The following is a 22,291-nucleotide window of genomic DNA, read 5'->3' on the forward strand; positions in this document are numbered from 1 at the left end:
AATTGTGACAAAATTTCCTCTAAAAATAAAATTTTGACAAATTTTTCTATTGAAATAAAATTTTGACAAAATTTTCTACAGAAATAAAATTTTTACAAAAATTTCCTACTGAAATAATATCTTGACAAATTTTTCTGTAGACATAAAATTATGATAAAATTTCCTATAAAAATAAAATTTTTACAAACTTTCCTATAGAAGTAACATTTTGAGAAAATGTTCTATAGAAATAACAATTTTGACAAAATTTTCTATAGTAATAAAATCTTGACAACATTTTATAAAAATAAAATTAGAAATAAAATGTTGAGAAAATTTTCTATAGAAATATAATTTTAAGAAAATTGCCTAAAGAAATTAAATTGTGACATAATTTTCTTTAGGAATAAAATTTTGACAAAATTTTCCGTAGAAATAAAATCTTGACAAAATCTTCTCTAAAAATAAAATTTTGACAAAAAAATGTGCCAGAAATAAAATTTTTACAAAATTTTTGCAAAAATAAAATTATGACAAAATTTCCTATAAAAATAAATTTTTTACAAAATTTCCTTAGAAATAAAATTTTGTGCAAATGAAAAAATTTCCTATAGAAATTAAATTGTGACATAATTTTCTATAGAAATAAAATTTTGACTACGTTTTCACTGAAATAAAATTTTGACAAAATTTTCTCTAAAAATAAAATTTTGACAAATGTTTTTATTGATATAAAATTTTGACAGAAAAAAAAATTTTTACACAATATTCCTACTGAAATAAAATTTTGACAAATTTTTCTGTAAAAATAAAATTGTTATAAAATTTCCTATAAAAATAAAATTTTGAGAAAATTTTCTATTGAAATAAAATTTTGAGAAAATTTTCTATAGAAATAAAATTTTGAAAAAAAATTTTGAAAAAAAATAAAAATTTGAAAGAAATTAAATTGTGACATAATTTTCTATAGAAATAAAATGTTTAAAAAATTTCCTACTGAAATAAAATTTTGCAAAATTTGCTATAGAAAAAAATGTTTACAAAAATATGCTATAGAAATAAAATGTTGACAAAATTTCCTATAAAAATAAAATTTTTGCAAAATTTCCAATAGAAATAAAATTTTGAGAAAATTTTTTATAGAAATAAAATTTTGAAAAAATTTCCTATAGAAATTAAATTGTAACATAATTTTCTACAGAAATAAAATTTTTACAAAAATATGCCATAGAAATAAAATGTTCACAAAATTTCCTATAAAAATAAATTTTTTACAAAATTTCCTATAGAAATAAAATTTTGAGAAAATTTTCTACAGACGTACAATTTTGAGAAAATTTTCTACAGAAATAAAATTTTGAAAAAATTTCCTATAGAAATAAAATTTTGACAAAATTTTCTCTAAAAATAAAATTTTGAGAAAGTTGCCCATAGAAATTAAATTGTGACATAATTTTCTATAGAAATAAAATTTTGACAAAATTTTCTACAAAAATATAATTTTGGCAAATTTTTCTATAGAAATAAAATTTTTACAAAATTTCCTACTGAATTTTGAGAAAAGAAAAAATTGACAAAATATTCCATATATATACAATTCAAAGTATGTTTATTTGTATGTTCCGGGTAAGCTCTGAAATTTTTTGAAAATTGGACCAAAGTTGACCGATTTGCTTGAAATTTTCATTGAAGGTTGGGTTTGACATTTAGACAAAGATCCGCTACTTTATTTTTCGATATTTGGTCGCGGAGGGCAACCTCCCATTTGTCCGACGTTTTCTTTAAAGTACAGTGAAAAAACAAAAATTCTCTAAATTACCAGAGATTTACAGAGAACATGCGGTGAGGTTATGAAATTAATATAGGGTACCTGATGTGTTCATATGTGGACAGGGAGTTGAACCTCCCCCGTGCCCGACTTTTTGAAACTTGAAACAAAATTATCCCACTTGCATGAAATTTTCAGGGAGGGTTGAAGGGGTCGTCGAGACAAAGAACGAACACTTTTTTTTGATATTTGGTTGGGGAGGGGGACCTCCCCTTTGCCCAACTTCTTTAAAATACAGTAAAAACAAAACTAAAGTCCTCCAACTGAAATTTTACGGAAAAACTGGATGAGCTTATGAAATTTATATCAAGTTCCTGATTTTTTAACTAAAAGGGCATGGGGAGACATCCGCTTCTCCTTAAGTACATACAGAGAAACAATTAAACTTTTCTAATTTACTTGAAATTTACAGAGGACGTGGGGAGAGATTATGAAATTAATATTGGATACCTGAGTTTGGGATATTTGAACGGGAAGAGGGGTCGCCTTTGCCCTGCTTTTTAAAAATTGGGCTTATAATTTGCTTGACATTTTCTGGGACATTTAAAGAAGATACGCTACATCACTTTTCGATATTTGGTGGGGGAGGGGGGACCTCTTCTAAAACTGAAAATAAATCTAAAATTCTTAAGTTTTCTTGAAATTTACAAAGGCCGTGGGGGAAGGTTATAAAATCAATGTGGAGTACCTGTAGTTTGGGTATTTGGACGGCGAGGAAACCATCTCCTTGCCCCATATTTGAAGGAAAGTTTCTAGATTTTCTTGGAATTTTCAGGGACGGTTAAAGGTGCTTCTGTGTTTGTCGATGTTCACACAAAAATTTTTTTTCAGATTCAATCACGAAATTAATTGATCCAATTAATTTTTATTTGAAATGTCTTCAATCACAGAAATGATAGTATCAATTAAAAAATTAGTTGAAGGTCAATTAAAAAGTTATTTGATACAATTAAAAAATTAATTTGATACTATTATTTTTGTGTTTGATTTTTGTTTCAATTAGAAAATTGTTTGAATCAATTAAATTTTTAATTGAATATTTTTTAAAACTCAATTAAAATTTTAATTGGAAAAAATTTCGTGACATTTTTTGTGTGTTTTATCGGGGAAAGTGACGGCCCTTTAGAATAATAGAGCCAAATTTAACCTTCTCCGATCTACTTGAAGTTTATAAGGAACCTGGGAGGAGGTGATTTAATTAATACATGATTTTTAAATTAGTACATGATTTTTCGATATCTGGTTGGGGAAGGGGAATATTGAAATAAACTTAGTTGATTTACTCGGAATTTATAGGGACCGTTGAGTAGTTTGCGAATTTAATATAGGATACGTGATTTTTCAGTATCTGGTCGGAGTAAACCTAATCCTAAAACAGATGACTGTAATTCATTAATAAAATTATTTCTTTTTTCAGGGTAACATTTTGGAAAACAATATAGCCGAAGGAATAATTGTAGCCAACCAAAGCCTGGTTTTGCAGAATGTAAGCAGAGCTCGCAGTGGAATCTACACCTGTGTGGGCAATAATCGTGAAGGTGATGGTGAAAGTAATCCAGTGCATTTGGATATACGATGTAAGTATTAATCGTAAAATATTAGAAAACAGGCATAAAACAAGGCTATAAAAGGAAAGCAAAAGGCGAATTGGGTCGCTCCAATTATAGCACGCAAAAGTCCCATTCCCTCTTTGGTGATAGTAACCCAACTGGGAATTATTTATATATAAAAATAAGTGTTGCATAATTTTCAGAAAAATATCAATAAATTTTGCTTTAATTCAAAATTTTAGAAAATGAATTTAAACTAGGGTTAAATCTCTATATTTATACCATCGAATTGTCTAAAAATTTATTGCAATTTTAGTTGTTATATGTTGCCCTTAATTTTTAACTAAAATATATTTATAATTATACTTTTTACCAAACCCCTCGTATATTCATTCCAAAATTTCCAAACTAATGTTTTAACACAATTTTTCTAGAATTAAGCAAAATAACAACAAAAACCTATTATCTTGATTGTTTTACAAGTAAAATATTGTGTTAACTTTAGAGTTTATGGAAATTCAAAAAAAAAAAAAAAAACAAAAAAAAACAAAAAAAAAAAAACAGAACACCCATATTATACCCTCTTTTACAACACCATGGGTATAAATTTTCATATACCCATAGAGCAACATCTATACGTATACAAAAAGCTTTTTAAATATATTTATGTACGTATCCCCTATGCGCACTATCCAATATTCACACATTTTTACCAGTTACTACATCCTGTTTATAATGGGATTTTGTTTTGGGAAAATTGCTGGTAACTGATGTTGTTATATGTTAGTTTTATTGTAAAAAGAAAGAATTAAAATGTTCTTTTTTTTGTAATTTTTTTTGATAACTTTTTAGATAGGAAGTTTAATTTGGGGATTTGTGTTTTAAAAGTTATTTCTGAAAATAAATGGAATTTCTTTAAAAGTGAAAACTAATTTTTATCACAAACACTATGAGAAGTTATTGAGGAAATTGTGGTAACAAAAGGAAATAATGAACAATAAAGAAATCTGTGCAATTAGGAAAAAAATATTGAACTGTGTTAACAAATTGCCACTTTAAAAAAAACAAAAAAAAATAAAAACTGTAGATTTGTAGCCCAACAAAAAATATTACATATATAATTAAACAAATAAATACAAAATGTATATACAACCATAAGTTCAGGCGGGCCGACTCTGATTTAACCTCCACCATGGAATGCGTAGCAAGTTCTTCTAAAGACTGTCATCCATAATCAATTATTGCACAGTAATAAGAGAGCCAAATTTCAGCCGGAGAGGATGAAATTTGTTCTTCCATTATTCTTTCATTCAGGCTTGTAGTTTGCAATTTATATTTTATATTTTGGCCATATTATTTAGGGCCGACCTTTGAGTCGATCTTGACGTGCCCATCAGTCAGTCCGTCCGTCTGACTGTGAATACATTTTTGTGATCCAAATCTAGGTCAATGTTTTAGTCAATCGACTTCAAATGTGGCGCAAATCCCAATTGGTTTTGGAAAAAAATCGATTCAAATTTCGATATAGCTCCCATATATCTTTCGCCCGATATGTATTTATATTCTACCATAGTTGGCAGAATTCTACAAAAAGGTAGATTTGTTACTGTTTAGTAGTATCATTGATATCTTGGTTGATTTTGCAAAATATTCCTCTGCAACTGAGAGCTACTGCACAAATTTTCAATAGAAAACAAGTATATAAGGCCGTAAGTTCGGCCAGGCCGAAGCTTATGTACCCTCCATCATGGATTGCGTAGAAATTTCTTCTAAAGACTGCCACCCACAATCGAATTACTTAAGTTGCGGTAACGCTTGCCGATGGCAAGGTATCTTAAAACCTCCTAACACCATCTTCTAAATTGTATGTAAGTCCATACGTTGTATATATTAAATCAAAAAAGATCGATCCAATACGTATATAATTCAGTTAGACAAAGTAGACATAACATTTTGACAAAATTTTCTACAGAAATGAAATTTGAACAAAATTTTCTATAGAAATAAAAATTTTCACAAAATTTTCTATAGAAAGAAAATTTTGACAAAAATGTCTACAGAAATAAAATTTTAACAAAATTTTCAATAGAAATAAACTTTTGACAAAATTTTCTATAGAAATAAAATCTTGGTAGGTTATTTTTGGCTCGAGTGGCAACCATGATTATGAACCGAATAAAATTTGAACAAAATTTTCTATAGAAATAAAATTTTGACAATGGTGAAAATTTTATTATGAATTGAATAAAATTTTAACAAAATTTTCTCTAGAAATAAAATTTTGACAAAATTTTCTATAGAAATAAAATTTTGGTAGATTACTTTTGGCTCTAGTGGCAACCATGATTATGAACCAATATGGACCAATTTTTGTGTGATTAGACCAATTTTGGTATGGTTGTTAGCGACCATATACTAACACCACGTTCCTAATTTGAACCGGATCGGATGAATTTTGCTCCTCCAAGAGGCTCCGGAGGTCAAATCTGGAGAACGTTTTATATGGGGGCTATATATAATTATGGACCGATATGGACCAATTTTTGCACGGTTGCTAGAGACCATATACCAATACCATGTACCAAATTTCAGCCGGATCGGATGAAATTTCATTCTCTTAGAGGCTCCGCAACCCAAATCTGGGGATCGGTTTATATGTGCGCTATATATAAGTATGGACCGATGTGGACCAATTTTTGCACGGTTGCTAGAGACCATATACCAATACCATGTACCAAATTTCAGCCGGATCGGATGCAATTTGCTTATCTTTGAGGCTTCGCAAGCCACATTTTGGAGATCGGTTTATATGGGCGCTATATATAATTATGGACCGATGTGGACCAATTTGTGCATGATTGTTAAAGACCATATACCAACACCATGTACCAAATTTCAGCCGGATCGGATGAAATATGCTTCTCTTAGAGGCTCCACAAGCCAAATCTGGGGATCGGTTTATATGGGGGCTATATATAATTAAGGACCGATATGGACCAAATTTTGCATGGTTGTTAGAGACCATATACCAACATCATGTACCAAATTTCAGCCGGATCGGATGAAATATGCTTCTCTTAGAGGCTCCACAAGCCAAATCTGGGGATCGGTTTATATGGGGGCTATATATAATTATGGACCGATGTGGACCAATTTTTGCATGGTTGTTAGAGACCATATACTAACACCATGTACCAAATTTCAGCCGGATCGGATGAAATATGCTTCTGTTAGAGGCTCCACAAGCCAAATCTGGAGATCGGTTTATATGGGGGCTATATATAATTATGGACCGATGTGGACCAATTTTTGCATGGCTATTAGAGATCATATACCAACACCATGTACTAAATTTCAGCCGGATCGGATAAAATATGCTTCTGTTAGAGGCTCCACAAGCCAAATCTGAGGGTCGCTTTATATGGGGGCTATACGTAAAAGTGGACCGATATGGCCCATTTTCAATACCATCCGACCTACATCGATAACAACTACTTGTGCCAAGTTTCAAGTCGATAGCTTGTTTCGTTCGGAAGTTAGCGTGATTTCAACAGACGGACGGACGGACGGACGGACGGACGGACATGCTTATATCGACTCAGAATTTCACCACGACCCAGAATATATATACTTTATGGGGTCTTAGAGCAGTATTTCGATGTGTTACAAACGGAATGACAAAGTTAATATACCCCCATCCTATGATGGAGGGTATAAAAATTTGACAAAATTTTCTTTGATGATAAAAATTTGACAAATTTTTATTTAGAAATAAAATTTTAACAAAATTTTCTGTAGAAAAAAAAGTTTGAAAAAAATTTATCCATAGAAATAAAAATTTTGACAATAAATCTTTTTTATAAATTTTGACAAAATTTTCCATAGAAATAAAATTTGAACAAAATTCTCTGTAGAAATAAAATTTTGACAAAATTTTGTATAGAAATAAAACTTTGATAAAACTTTCTTTAAAGATTAATTTTTGACAAAATTTTGAAAAAATTCTCTATTAAAATAAAATTTTGACAAAATTTCCTATAGAAATAAAATTTTGACAAAATTTTCCATAGATATAAAAATTGCCAAATTTTCTACAAAATTTTCAAAATTTGGTCAGGGGAAAACGCGTGTAAATCGGTGAAATCGTTTATTTAAAAAATCAAATTAAATTTCTTTTTCATGTTCAATTAGTATAAAATTCAGGAAAAATATTCAGTTAGGCTTTCGCTTTTCCAAATCGGAATTGCCGGGCCTCACGCTTGACACCTGCCATCAGATTTTGTACAGCCACCTTGTCCACCTTCTTCGCCGCAGAAAGCCAGTTTGCCTTGAACTGCTGCTCGTCCTTAGCAGTTTTTTTGGTCTTCTTTAGGTTCCGCTTGACAATAGCCCAGTATTTCTCAATTGGGCGGAGCTCTGGCGTGTTGGGAGGGTTCTTGTCCTTGGGAACCACCTGCACGTTGTTGGCGGCGTACCACTCCATGGCCTTTTACCGTAATGGCAAGATGCCAAATCCGGCCAAAACAGTACGGAACAACCGTGTTTCTTCAGGAAAGGCAGCAGACGTTTATTCAAACACTCTTTCACGTAAATTTCTTGGTTGACAGTCCCGGACGCTATGAAAATGCTGCTTTTCAAGCCACAGGTACAGATGGCTTGCCAAACCAGATATTTCTTTGCGAACTTTGACAGTTTTATGTGCTTGTAAATATCTGCTACCTTTTCCCTTCCTTTTGCCCTATAAAACTCCTGTCCCGGAGCTGCTTGTAGTCGGCTTTGACGTAGGTTTCGTCGTCCATTACCACGCAGTCAAACTTCGTCAACATCGTCGTGTACAGCCTCCGGGATCGCGCTTTGGCCGTCGTATTTTGTTTATCATCGCGATTTGGAGTCACTACCTTCTTGTAAGTCGATAGTCCGGCTCGTTTTTTGGCTCGATGCACGGTTGTAGACGATACATCCAGCTTATTTGCGGCATCTCGGAGAGAGAGGTTAGGGTTTCGCTTGAAACTACCGGCAACTTTCTTTGTCGTCTCAGCGGCTTCCGGTTTTCGATTTCCCCCCGATCCAGACTTCCTGGATCGGGGGGACAAACGTTCCCCAAACACTTTAATTACATTTGTAACGGTTGATTTGGCAACTTTTAGCGATTTTGCCAGCTTTGCGTGCGAGTAGCTCGGATTATCGCGATGCGCGAGCAAAATTTTGATACGCTGCTCTACTTGCTTGGACGGCAATTTGACAACTGAAGAGTAAATTCCAAAATCAAAATAGGAGCCATTCTACACACACACACCTTCAAAATGAGGGGTGTTCAGGTTTTTTAAATGCAAAATTGAAAGAAATACGTCAAGTTTATATTGACCAAATTTTGACCGTATCACCCTTAAGAAATAAAATTTTTAGAAAATTTTCTTTAAAGATAAAAATTTGACAAGATTTTCTATAGAAAAAGATGTTTGGCAAAATTTTCTACAGAAAGAAAATTTTAAAAGAATTTCCTTTAAAGATAAAATTTGGCACAATTTTCCATAAAAGGGAAATTTTGACAAAATTTTTATAGAAATAAAATTTTGTACAACATTTTCTGTATAAAATATCAACAAAATCTTCTTTAAAGTTAAAAATTAGCACATTTTCTATAGAAATAAAATTTTTAAAAAATTTTCAGTAGAAATAAAATTTTTAAAAAATTTTCAATAGAAATAAAATTTTGACAAAATTTTCTTTAGAGAAAAAATTCTGACACAGTTTTCTATAGAAATAAACTTTAGACAAATTTTTCTATAGAAATAAAATTTTAACAAAATCTTCTTTAAAGAAAAATTTTGACACAATTTATCTTTAAAGCATTAAAGATTAAAGAATTAAAGAATTTTGACACAGTTTTCTATAGAAAGAAATTTTTTCTGTAGAAAAAAAATGTTGACATAATATTCTAAAGAAGTAAAATTTTGGCAAAATTTTCATTAAAACAACATTTTCTATAAAAATACAAATTTGACAAAATTCTCTTTAAAGATACATTTTTGACAAAATTTCTTATAGAAATTAAAATCTTGACAAAATTTTCTATAGAAATAAAATTTTGGAACAGTTTATCTTTAAGGAATTAAAGATAAAATTTTGACACAGTTTTCTAAAGAAAGAAAATTTTAACAAATTTTTCGGTAGAAATAAAATGTTAACATAATATTCTACAGAAGTAAAATTTAGACAAAATTTTCTTTAAGGACAAAATTTTCTACAAAAATTAAAATTTGACAAAATATTCTTTAAGGAAATTTTTTTACAAAATTTCCTATGGAAATAAAATTTTGACAAAATGTTAGTTACAGATAAAATTCTGACAAAATTTTCTATAGAAAATAAAATTTGTCACAATTTTCTATAGAAATAAAATTTTGACAAAATTTTCTATACAAATAAAATTTTGACAAAATTTGCTATAGAAATAAAATTTTGACTAAATTTTCTTTAAACATAAAATGTTGACACAATTTATTTTTAAGGAATTAAAGATAAAATTTTGACACAGTTTTCTATAGAAAGAAAATTTTAACAAATTTTTCTATAGGAATAAAATTTTGACATAATATTCTATAGAAGTAAAATTTTGACAAAATTTTCATTAAAATAAAGTTTTCTATAGAAATAAAAATTTGACAAAATATTCTTTAAAGATAATTTTTTGACAAAATTTCCTATAGAAATAAAATCTTGACAAAATTTTATTTAAAGATAAAATTTTAACAACATTTTAGTTAACGATAAAATTCTGACAATATTTTCTATAGAAGATAAAATATTAACAAAATTTTCTTTAAATATAAAATTTGGCACAATTTTCTATAGAAATACAATTTTGACAAAATTTTCAATAGAAATAAAATTTTGACAAAATTTTCGATAGAAATAAAATTTTGACAAAATTTTCGATAGAAATAAAATTTTGACAAAATTTTCTTTAAACATAAAATGTTGACACAATTTGTCTTTAAGGAATTAAAGATAAATTTTTGACACAGTTTCCTATAGAAAGAAATTTTTAACAAATTTTTCGGTAGAAATAAAATGTTGACATAATATTCTACAGAAGTAAAATTTTGGCAAAATTTTCTATAGAAATAAAAATTTGACAAAATATTCTTTTAAGATATTTTTTTGACAAAATTTTTAAGGAAATAAAATTTTGGCAAAATTTTGTTTAAGAATTAAATTTAGGACAAAGTTTTCTATTGAATTTGACAAATTTTTCTATATAAATAAAATTTTGACAAAATTTTCAATAGAAATAACATTTTGACAAAATTTTCAATAGAGATAAAATTTTGGCAAAATTTTATTTAAAGATAACAGTTTGACAAAATTTTAGTTAAACATAAAATTCTGACACAGTTTTCTATAGAAATTTGACAAAATTTTGACAAAATGTTCTTTAAAGATAAAATTTGGACACAATGTATCTTTAAGGAATTAAAGATAAAATTTTGACACAGAAAGAAAATTTTAACAAATTTTTCTGTAGAAATAAAATTTAGGCATAATATTATAAAGAAGTTAAATTTGTACAAAATTTTATGTAGAAATAAAAACTTGTCAAAATATTCTTTAAACATACATTTTTTACAAAATTTTCTATAGAAATAAAATGTTGACAAAATTTTCTATAGAAATAAAATTTTGACAAAATTTTCTTTAAACATTAAATGTTGACACAATTTGTCTTTAAGGAATTAAAGATAAAAATTTGACACAGTTTTCTATAGAAAGAAATTTTTAACAAATTTTTCCGTAGAAATAAAATTTTTACATAATATTCTACAGAAGTAAAATTTTGACAAAATTTTCTTTAAGGACAAAATTTTCTATAGAAATAAAAAGTTGACAAAATATTCTTTTAAGATAATTTTTTGACAAAATTTTTGAGGAAATAAAATTTTGACAAAATGTTGTTTAAAGATAAATTTTTGGACAAAATTTTCTATTGAATTTGACAAATTTTTCTACATAAATAAAATTTTGACAGAAATTTCAATAGAAATAACATTTTGACAAAATTTTCTATAGAAGATAAAATATTAACAAAATTTTCTTTAAAGATAAAATTTGGCACAATATTCTATAGAAATAAAATTTTGACAAAATGTTCTTTAAAGATAAAATTTTGACACAATGCATCTTTAAGGAATTAAAGATAAAATTTTGACACAGAAAGAAAATTTTAACAAATTTTTCTGTAGAAATAAAATTTAGGCATAATATTATAAAGAAGTTAAATTTGTACAAAATTTTATGTAGAAATAAAAACTTGTCAAAATATTCTTTAAACATAAATTTTTGACAAAATTTTCTATAGAAATAAAATGTTGACAAATTTTTCTATAGAAATACAATTTTGACAAAAGTTTCTGTAGAAATATAAAAAGAACCTTTATTTCATAAAAAACACAAAAATTGGTTGATTATTGGTAGAATTATCTTCAAATTTTTGGTAAATTATTCTTGGCAAGAGAGGCAGCCGTGCTACAGAAAGCAGATTTTTACCCTGATTTGCTTTAAATTTTGCTCAAGGAGTACAACTAATAATGTCGAAAAGTCTGCCAAATTCAATTGAAATCAAGTCAGATTTATATAAAACTCCCACATATATATCCCTCTCCAAATTGACACTTATTTTGATTGAAATCGGCTGAGTTAGATAAAGCTCCCACATAATCTTTTGCCAAATGACCACATAAATCATATTTTTACTTTGATTTATTTCAGTAATAAATCTTCGCAGGTCATTAGCCACACTTAAAAAAAAAAATTTTTAGATATATAACCCATTCTCCTCAATTTTGAGAAATATTTTAAGTGTAATCTATTTTCGGATTAGATATCTTCTTCTTCAGTCCTTCACTACATAGGAATCACCTACCTTCCTCTCTGGCTTTATCCTTTCATCGCTTAGTCCTAGTTTTGCTTTAATGAAAATAAATATATTACACTTTTGGCAGTAGTTATCCTTCTATCTTCGAATATTATTTAATTTACTAACCAAATAAATAATCCAATAAAATGTTATTTCAATTAAAATTGTTTAGGAAAAATTCAATTATCGACTAATGAAGTTCTTACAAATTCCAACAGTCATTAACATTTTTCGTTAGCAATAATTTATTTGAAAAATTTCGAAATCACCACCATCCTGCTGCTACAAAGCAAATGCCCTAAAATCCAAAGGCTAGATGAAAAGCTACAATTTATATTTTGTAATTTAAAATTATGATGGCAATTTTTGTAGGCAATAAAAAATCTTATAAAATATAGTTTTCAACAGAGACTAGAGACCGTAGGTCTTTCAAAGGATGTATTCACATGTATGTGTTGTGGGTTGTGTGCGTGTGTGTGTGTGTGGATTTGTGTTAGCAATAAAGCATATACATATAGCACACTGCATACTCCTGTCAACAGTTCCATATTTCTGGCCTTACTTCCATCTATTATGAATAAAGAACAAAAAGGCGGAAAAGGCAATTGTAAGTGGTCAGTGGTTTATAGATCTCTCTCAGGACCCTTGTTGGGAATGTGGCAAAAAACACAAATGAATGTACGAGAGAGTGAGTGAGAGAATTAGAAAGAGTTCCTATAACGTTACTATATATAATAGCTTAAAACAAAAGCCAAACTGATATGGTATATGTTAGATTATTTCCTTCCATTGAGATTGCTAGGACAACACTCTATTTTTCTATGTCCCTTGCAACCCTTGCATTTACATATAACCTACTATATGGGATATTCCTCAAGAAAAACTATTGGAGAAATGAGAGCGTTTTTTAAAGACTACAAAACGAAATAACAAAGAGATTATATTTAAATTTTAAAAATTTTGTTTGTAGATATAAAATTTTGCAAACATTTCCTATGGAAATAAAATTTTGCTAAAAAATTCTATAGAAATAAAATTTTCTATAGAAATAAAATTTTTCTACAGAAATAGCTCTATAGATATAAAATTTAGACAAATTTTTCTGTGGCAATAAAATTTTGACAAAATTTCCTATAGAAATAAAATTTGGACAACATTTTCTATAGAAATAAAATTTGGACAAAATTTTCTATAGAAATAAAATTTTGACAAACTTTTTTATATATAAAAATATTTTGGCAAAATCTTCTGTACAAATAAAATTTAGACAACATTTTATATAGAAATAAAAGTTTGACAAAATTTTACGTAGAAATAAAATTTTTGGAAAATTTTCTATAGAAATAAAAGTTTGACGAAATTTTCGAAGAAATAAAATTTTGAGAAAATTTACTACAGAAATTAAATTTTGACATAATTTTTAATAGAAAAATTAATGTTGACAAAATTTTCGATAGAAATAAAATTTTCCAACAATTTTCTATAGAAATAAAATTTTGACAAAATTTTCTATAGAAATAAAATTTTGACAAAATTTTCTATAGAAATAAAATTTTGACAAAATTTTCTATAGAAATAAAATTTTGACAAAATTTTCTATAGAAATAAAATTTTCCAACAATTTTCTACAGAAATAGTTCTATAGATATAAAATTTAGACAAATTTTTTTGTGGCAAAAAAATTTTGACAAGATTTCCTATAGAAATAAAATTTGGACAAAATTTTCTATAGAAATAAAATTTTGAGAAAATTTTCTATAGAAATAAAATTTTGACAAAATTTTTTTATATTTAATAAAATCTTGAGAAAATCTTCTATACAAATAAAATTTAGATAACATTTTATATAGAAATAAAATTTTGGGAAAATTTTCTATAGAAATAAAAGTTTCACGAAATTTTCGAACAAATAAAAATTTGAAAAAATTTTCTACAAAAATTAAATTTTGACATAATTTTTTATAGAAAAAATAATTTTGTCAAAATTTTCTATAGAAATAAAAATTTGACAAATTTTTCTATAGAAGTAAAGTTTTGACAAAATTTTCTATTGAAATAAAAATTTTGAAAAAAGTTTCTATAGAAATAAAATTTTGACAAAGTTTTCCATAGAAGTAAAATTTTGACAAAATTTTCTATTGAAATGAAAATTTTGACAAAATTTTCTATAAAAATTAAATTTTGATGAAATTTCCTATAGAAATAAAATTTTGAGAAAATTTTACATAGAAATAAAATTTTGGCAAAATTTTCTATAGAAAAAAAAATTTGACAAAATTTCCTATAGAGAAAATTGAGAAAATTTTACTTAGAAATAAATTTTCTATAGAAATAAAATGTTGACAAAATTTTCTATAGAAATAAAATTTGGAGAAAATTTCTATAGAAATAAAATTTTGACAAAATTTTCTATAGAAATAAAATTTTGACAAAATTTTCGATAGAAATAAAATTTTGACAAAATTTTTTATAGAAAAAACAATTGGAAAAAATTTCATATAGAAATAAAATTTTGACAAAATTTTCTATAGAAAAAAATTTTGACAAAATTTCCTATAGAAATAAAATTTTGAGAAAATTTTACATAGAAATAAAATTTTGGCAAAATTTTCTGTAGAAAAAAAATTTTGACAAAATTTCCTATAGAAATAAAATTTTGAGAACATTTTACTTAGAAATAAATTTTCTATAGAAATAAAATGTTGACAAAATTTTCTATAGAAATAAAATTTGGAGAAAATTTCTATAGAAATAAAATTTTGACAAAATTTTCTATAGAAATAAAATGTTGACAAAATTTTCGATAGAAATAAAATTTTGATAAAATTTTCTATAGAACTAAAATTTTCGAAAAAAAAATTTATAGAAATAAAATTTTCGACAAAAAAAAATTTTATAGGAATAACATTTTTTCGTTTTGTTTTGTTATTGTTTGTTTTTTCTTCAATAAGTATTATTGTCTTTGATTTCAGCTTGGGCAAAACCCTATAGACTGCAAGATGGTTGGATGGACGCACGTTTCGGAATTACCTCATCAGCATCCTCTACTTGCTGCAAAACAATCAACCCAAATAAAAACCATCAACCCAAATATGTTCTATAGGAATAAAATTTTGACAAAATTCTCTATAGAAATAAAATTTTGACAAAATTTTTTATAGAAAAAACAATTGGAAAAAATTTCATATAGAAATAAAATGTTGAAAAAATTTTCTATACAAAATAAAATTTTGACAAAATTTTCAATACAAAATAAAATTTTTACAAAAATTTCTATACAAAATAAAATTTTGACAAAATTTTCTATAAAATTTTGACATAATTTTCCAGAGAAATAAAATTTTTACAAAATTTTCTGTTAGAAATAAAATTTTGATCAAATTTTCAATAGAAATAAAATTTTGACAAAATTTTCCATAGAAATAAAATTTTGACAAAATTTTCCATAGAAATAAAATTTTGACAAATTATTTACAGAAATAAAATTTTTACAAAATTTTCTATAGAAATAAAATTTTGACATATTTTCAACAGAAATAAAATGTTTACAAAATTTATTATAGAAATAAAATTTTGACAAAATATTCTATAGATATAGAATTTTCACAAAGTATTTTTTAGAAACAAAATTTGGTAAACTTTCTTTATAGAAATAAAATTTTGTACAAAATTTTCCATAGAAATAAAATTTTGACAAAATTTTCTCCAGAAATAAACTTTTAACAAAATTTTCTATAGAAGTAAAATTTTGACAAAATTTTCTATTGAAATAAAAATTTTGACAAAATTAACTATAAAAATAAAATTCTGACATAGTTTTCTATAGAAATAAAATTTTGACAAAATTTTCTATAGAAATAAATTGTTGACAAAATTTTCTATACCAAATAAAATTTTGACAAAATGTTCAATACAAAATAAAATTTTTACAAAATTTTCTATAGAAATAAAATTTTGACAAAATTTTCTATAGAAATAAAATTTTGACAAAATTTTCTTTAGAAATAAAATTTTGACAAAATTTTCTATAGAAATAAAATTTTGACAAAATTTTCTTTAGAAATAAAATTTTGACAAAATTTTCTATAGAAATAAAATTTTGACAAAATTTTCTAGAGAAATAAAATTTTGACCAAATTTTCTACAGAAATAAAATTTTGTGAATGTTTTCTATAGAAATAACATTTTTTGCATAAATAAAATTTTGACAAAATTTTCTATAGAAATAAAGGTGCTGTGAACAAATTTTAGTTTGATGTAATAAAAAATAAATAAACCTAAAATTAAGGCTTTTAGTTTTTCAGGAATGCCCCATACAGACTTTAACGTTACACCAACACATTTACAGATATGCAACAATGACAAGCAATTTGTTTGCCTGTCTACAATAAAACACCAAAAATGAACATTTTGCTATATGGTCAAAAGCACTAACTGTAGTACGTATCGGTACCACTAACACTGTCATTGGTATAACCACCACTCAACTCCTCACTAGACAGCCACACAACATTTCCAACATTCATGATACATGAAAACCACATGGCTTCCACCACATAGTCCAGTGCATGTATTTCATCGCCATAGTCAACGACATTGTCGTCGTCGTCGTCGTTGTGACCATTAAACATCAACAACCTTTTCGTTCATATTATCTATGGTGTCCTAGGCGAATACTCATACAAATGCATATGCATTGGTATGAGAATATTCATATGAAGTATTATAGCATTGTTCGAAATTATGATGGTTATGATGCCTTCATCTAGCCATTGTCAATGGTGCTAGTTTTGCCAAAGCCTATGAGGAAACGGATATGCAAACCTACACACACACACACGCGCGCACGAGCTTTCATACACTAAGCCATGTTAACATCTATGCATATTATAATTTTGAAGGCTTTATTGCTAAGCCTTTTAGACATTTCTTTATTATGTTGTAAGTTTCTTTTCATATTCTCAACATCATCCCTCAAATTGAATATACCCACTGGATATACATGTCAGTTGAATTATCAAAAAGGCTTATCTAGGAATTGTAATTAAATAAAGAAACAAGTGGTCGAAAAGATTTAATATAAATTTTATTATATTAAATTTTATATAATTTTGAAAATAATAAAATTTGATTATTAATATAAAGTTTATTATTTTATACCCTATCTCACTCGATTTTTGGTACACCATGGATAATTACTAATATGACCAAGCAATGAATTCTCATAAACATGTCTGTCTAATTTTAATCCACACTCAAATTACCTTCCACTAAGAATGTTGACACTGATTCCGCGCCAAGAATGCGGCATCTTTGAAATAAAGATTTGTTTAGGGAAGCTTTAAATCTAGGATGCAGATCTCATTTATCGAAGTTTCAAATACATTTTTTAAAATGAAACCGAAATTTTTCTTTTTTTTTTGTTTCACAAAACCGTTATACTAAAAATGCAAAATAAAATAAATCCTAGTCTATATTTGAAGTTTTTTATCTCCAATTCAAATATTCAATGTCTCGGTTAGTTTAGAGATTGTTTCATTAAATCAAACACGTTTTTCTTTTGTTAAGGAAAATTTGCCTCACTTCAACGACATTGAACTTAAACAAATGGATGAAAATATTAAAGATTTGCGATCCAAATTTTATGAACAAAATTTCAAGGAAAAGACTAAAAACTTTCTTTGAATGAAAATTTCGTAACTTATGAGAAATTTGCCCTTAATATGAAGAAAAATGTTTGCCTTAAGATTTAGGTTGTATATAATTTTATATTAGGTCAATATGTTTTTTAACGAAACAAATAGATCTAGATATTGCGGTCTGTCGATTTATTCGTATGTCCGCCCTTCCTCGACCATCCTTCTGTCCTTCCATATTTCAGCCCAACCCTCATTCTGCATAATCTTATATATGTCTGTTCGTCCATCTACCCGTACTACTGCCACGGTTGTCACTCATGCCAAAAATAATCTATTAAAATTTGAAGACTATTTCACAAAAAATATAGCAATTTAAAAAAAAATATTAGTTTGATGTGATTTTTGTAATTAGTATGAAAAAATTGTTGTTTTATTCGAAAGAAATAATTTTTATTGAATTTATAGAAATTTTTGTCCAAATTTTATATCTATAGAAAATTTTGTCAAAATTTTATATTTAGAAGAAATTTTGTCAAAATTTTATATCTAGAAGAAATTTTGTCACAATTTTATGTCTATAGAAAATTTTGTCAAAATTTTAGATTCATAGGAAATTTTGTCCCAATTTTATATCTATAGAAAATTATTTCAAAATGTTTTATCTTTAGAAAATCTAAGATTTAGGTTGTATAATATTTTATATTATATCAATATGTTTTTAAACTTAACGAAACAAGTAGATCTAGATATTGCGGTCTGTCGATTTGTTTGTATGTGCGCCCTTCTTCGTCCATCCGTCTGTCCTTTCATACTTCAGCCCGAACCTCATTCCACATAATCCTCGTGCCAAAAATAATCTATTCAAATTTGAAGACTATTTCACCAAAAATCTAGCAAATTAAAAGAATCCTAAATTTGAAGTTGTTGATCAAATTTTTGTGATTAGTATGAAAACAAAAAATGTTGTTTTATTCGAAAGAAATATTTTTATTGAATTTATAGAAATTTTTGTCAAAATTTTAAATCTATAGAAAATTTTGTCAAAATTTTATATTTAGAAGAAATGTTGTCAAAATGTTTATAGAAATTTTTGTTATAATTATATTTCTACAGAAAGTTTTTTTCACAATTTTTTATCTATAGAAAATATTGTCAAAATTTTATCAAAATTTTATATCTATAGAAAATTTTGTATCTATAAAATTTCTTGCCAACATTTTTAATCTATAGGAAATTTTGTCAAAATTTTATATCTAGAGAAAATTTTTTCAAAATTTTATATCTATAGAAAGTTCTGTCAAAATTTCTTATCTTTAGAAAATCTTATCAAAATTTTAAATCTAGAGGAAATTTTGTTATAATTTAATTTCTACAGAAATGATTTTTCAAAATGTTTTTATCTATAGAAAATCTTGTCAAAATTTTCTATCTATAGAAAATTCTCTCAAAATTTTATATCTATAAAAAATCTTGTCAACTTTTTCTTTCTATAGAAAATGTTATTTTTGTAGAAATTTTTGTTAAAGTTAAATTTTTGATAGAAAATTTTCTCGAAATTATATTTCTACAGAAAATTTTCTCAAAATTTTATTTCTAACGAAAACTGTGTCAAAATTTTATTTCTATAAAAACTTTGTCAAAATTTTATATCTATAAAAAAATCTTGTAAACTTTTTCTTTCCTTATTTTTGTAAAAATTTTTGTAAAAATTTTATTTTTTAGAAAACTTTCTCAAAATTATATTTCTATGGAAAATTTTGTCAAAATTTTATTTTTATATAAAATTAAATTTTCTTTGTATAAAAAATTTTGTCAAAATTTTATTTCTATAAAAAGTTTTGTCAAAATTTTATTTCTATAGAAAATTTTTAAAAATTTTATTTCTATAGAAAATTAAATTTTTTCCTATAAAAAATGTTGTCAAAATTTTATTTCTCTAGCTAATTTTGTCAAAACTTTATTTCGATAAAAAAGTTTGTCAAAATTTTAAATTTATAGGAAATTTTGTCAAAATTGTAAATCTATAGGAAGTTTTGTTAATATTTTATTTCTGTGAAAAATTTTGTCAAAATTTTATTTTTATTTCTATAGAAAAATTTTTCAAAACTTTATTTCGATAACAAATTTTAAATTTATAGGAAACTTTGTCAAAATTGTAAATCTATAGGAAGTTTTGTTAGTATTTTATTTGTGTGAACAATTTTGCCAAAAATTTTCTTTCTATAGAAAATTTTGTCAAAATTTTTTTTTTTCTATAGAAAATTTTGTACAAATTTTATTTCTATATTTTATTTCTATATAAAATTCAATTTTTTCTATAAAAAATGGTGTCAAAATTTTATTTCTATAAAATATTTTGGTCAAAACTTTATTTTGATAAAAAAATTTTGTCAAAATTTTAAAATTTATAGAAAATTTTGTCAAAATTGTAAATCTGTAGGAGTTTTGTTAATATTTTATTTCTGTGAAAAATTGTGTCAAAATTTTATTTTTATTTCTATAGAAAATTTTGTCGAAACTTTATTTCGATAAAAAATTTTGTCAACATTTTAAATTTATAGGAAATTTTGTCAAAATTGTAAATCTAAGGGCTTTTTCGATTCGCAAAAAAGTGTTTCCTTGGTATTACACTACTTTTTCCCTAAGTGACATTTCGCCCAAATTATAGTGTAATTCTAAAGTTATTGTTAATTTATAATATTGTGAGGTATAAAGGATCCAAAATCTATGACAGTGTCCTTGATATCTTGCAATCAATTTCGAGAATATTGCACCTTTTTTCCCAATTGAAATCGCCATAAGTTTTGTTAATATTTTATTTCTGTGAAAAATTTTGCCAAAATTTTATTTTTATAAAAAATTTTGTACAAATTTTATTTCTATAGAAAATTTTGTACAAATTTTATTTCTACAGAAAATTTTATAAAAATTTTATTTCTATATAAAATTCAATTTTTTTTCTATAAAAAATGTTGTCAAAATTTTATTTCTATAAAAATTTTTGTCAAGACTTTATTTCGATAAAAAATTTTGTCCAAATTTTAAATTTATAGGAAATTTTGTCAAAATTTTAAATCTATAGGTGTTTTATTAATATTTTATTTCTGTGAAAAATTTTGTCAAAATTTTATTTTTATACAAAATTTTATTTCTATAGAAAATTTTTGAAATTTTTTCTATGGAACATTTTTTGCAAATTTGATTTCTATAGTAAATTCTTTAGATATTGTATTTCCATTTTTGTAAAATTTCATTTCTATAGAAAAATTTGTCAATTTTTTTTTTTTATGTAGAAAATGTTGTTACAATTTTATTTCCATATAAAATTCTACCTCTTAATTGGAGAGGAGCATTTTGCAAAATCTATTTTTTGTTGTTGTTTAGAATCCTACCAACTGTGGCAACAGCGCCTACTACTCGTCCACTCGTCTGTCCTTCCGTCTTTTCATCCGACCGTGTGTCCGTTCATCTCTTCGTCTGTACACCTGTCCGTCTGTAATTCCGTCCACCCACCCATATGATAATGAAATCAAATCAATGATATCGGCTTTAAACTTGTTATAATTTTTTTTGTAGTAGTTACTGTTATTTCATTTCAGTCCATTGTGATACCATACTTTTTTGTAATAAGTCACCGGCATTTTGCAGATGAAGAACAAGAGATCACAAATAGATCTCGTATTATCCTATGAACTGATCATTATTTTTTAAGGCTTAGTTTCTATATCGGATAAACCACCCATAGATCCTAGGTTTCAGCGATATGTCATCTTAGCGTACATAAGTCAAGACACAAGATAAAGTCCTCATAGAAATCGACAAGCAGTTTTTACTTTTTAAGAACCCTAGCAACTAAATTTGTAATTTTCTCCAATCGGCATGAAAAACGAATTCAGACTCTCTGTATTCAGAGCAATAGTGGCCCACAATCAAATATATTGCTCATATGTATCATTCTCTAAATATGACCTCTAGAATACACTATTGCCAACTATTCCATTTAAATCAATCTCGTGTAGTATAAGGCGGCGACCGTAGCTGTCCTCTTCTTAGAGGTTTCACAGTATTTATTTGACTCGGTCAAGTTATGACATACTGGCATTTATATTTTTTTTTTGTTATCCTATTATTTAAGTACTTAGGTCTTTTGGCTTTTGACCTCTCAAAAAACAATATGTTGCTTGGCTCCCAACTTTGTTCATTGCCTTTAGCTCAAGGCAATTGTTTTGGGATTTTTGAAGATTTTCTATTAGCAAAGCACTGGTAATTTGGTGGTATGTTCCTGTGGCATGTTTTTGTGGTGATTAGAAAATACAATCGAAATGTTAAATTTCTTAAAATGAAAGATTTACTAAAATCAAAAAATTTTAGTTTTATG

General features: G+C 26.0%; 1 protein-coding gene across 5 annotated transcripts in view; it reads left to right on the forward strand.

Annotated features, from left to right (window-relative positions):
• Nucleotides 1-22,291, forward strand: part of side-VIII (sidestep VIII) — a 431,976-nt gene that overhangs the window by 369,089 nt on the left and 40,596 nt on the right. For all 5 annotated transcript variants that reach the window (XM_075310736.1, XM_075310739.1, XM_075310738.1 and 2 more), the window contains one exon: nt 3,225-3,384. In XM_075310736.1, the coding sequence (XP_075166851.1) occupies nt 3,225-3,384 (160 nt within the window). The remainder of the gene's footprint in view (nt 1-3,224; nt 3,385-22,291) is intronic.

This window comes from Haematobia irritans, chromosome 5, assembly GCF_050003625.1.
Source record: "Haematobia irritans isolate KBUSLIRL chromosome 5, ASM5000362v1, whole genome shotgun sequence".
In the NCBI taxonomy this organism is placed as follows: domain Eukaryota; kingdom Metazoa; phylum Arthropoda; class Insecta; order Diptera; family Muscidae; genus Haematobia; species Haematobia irritans.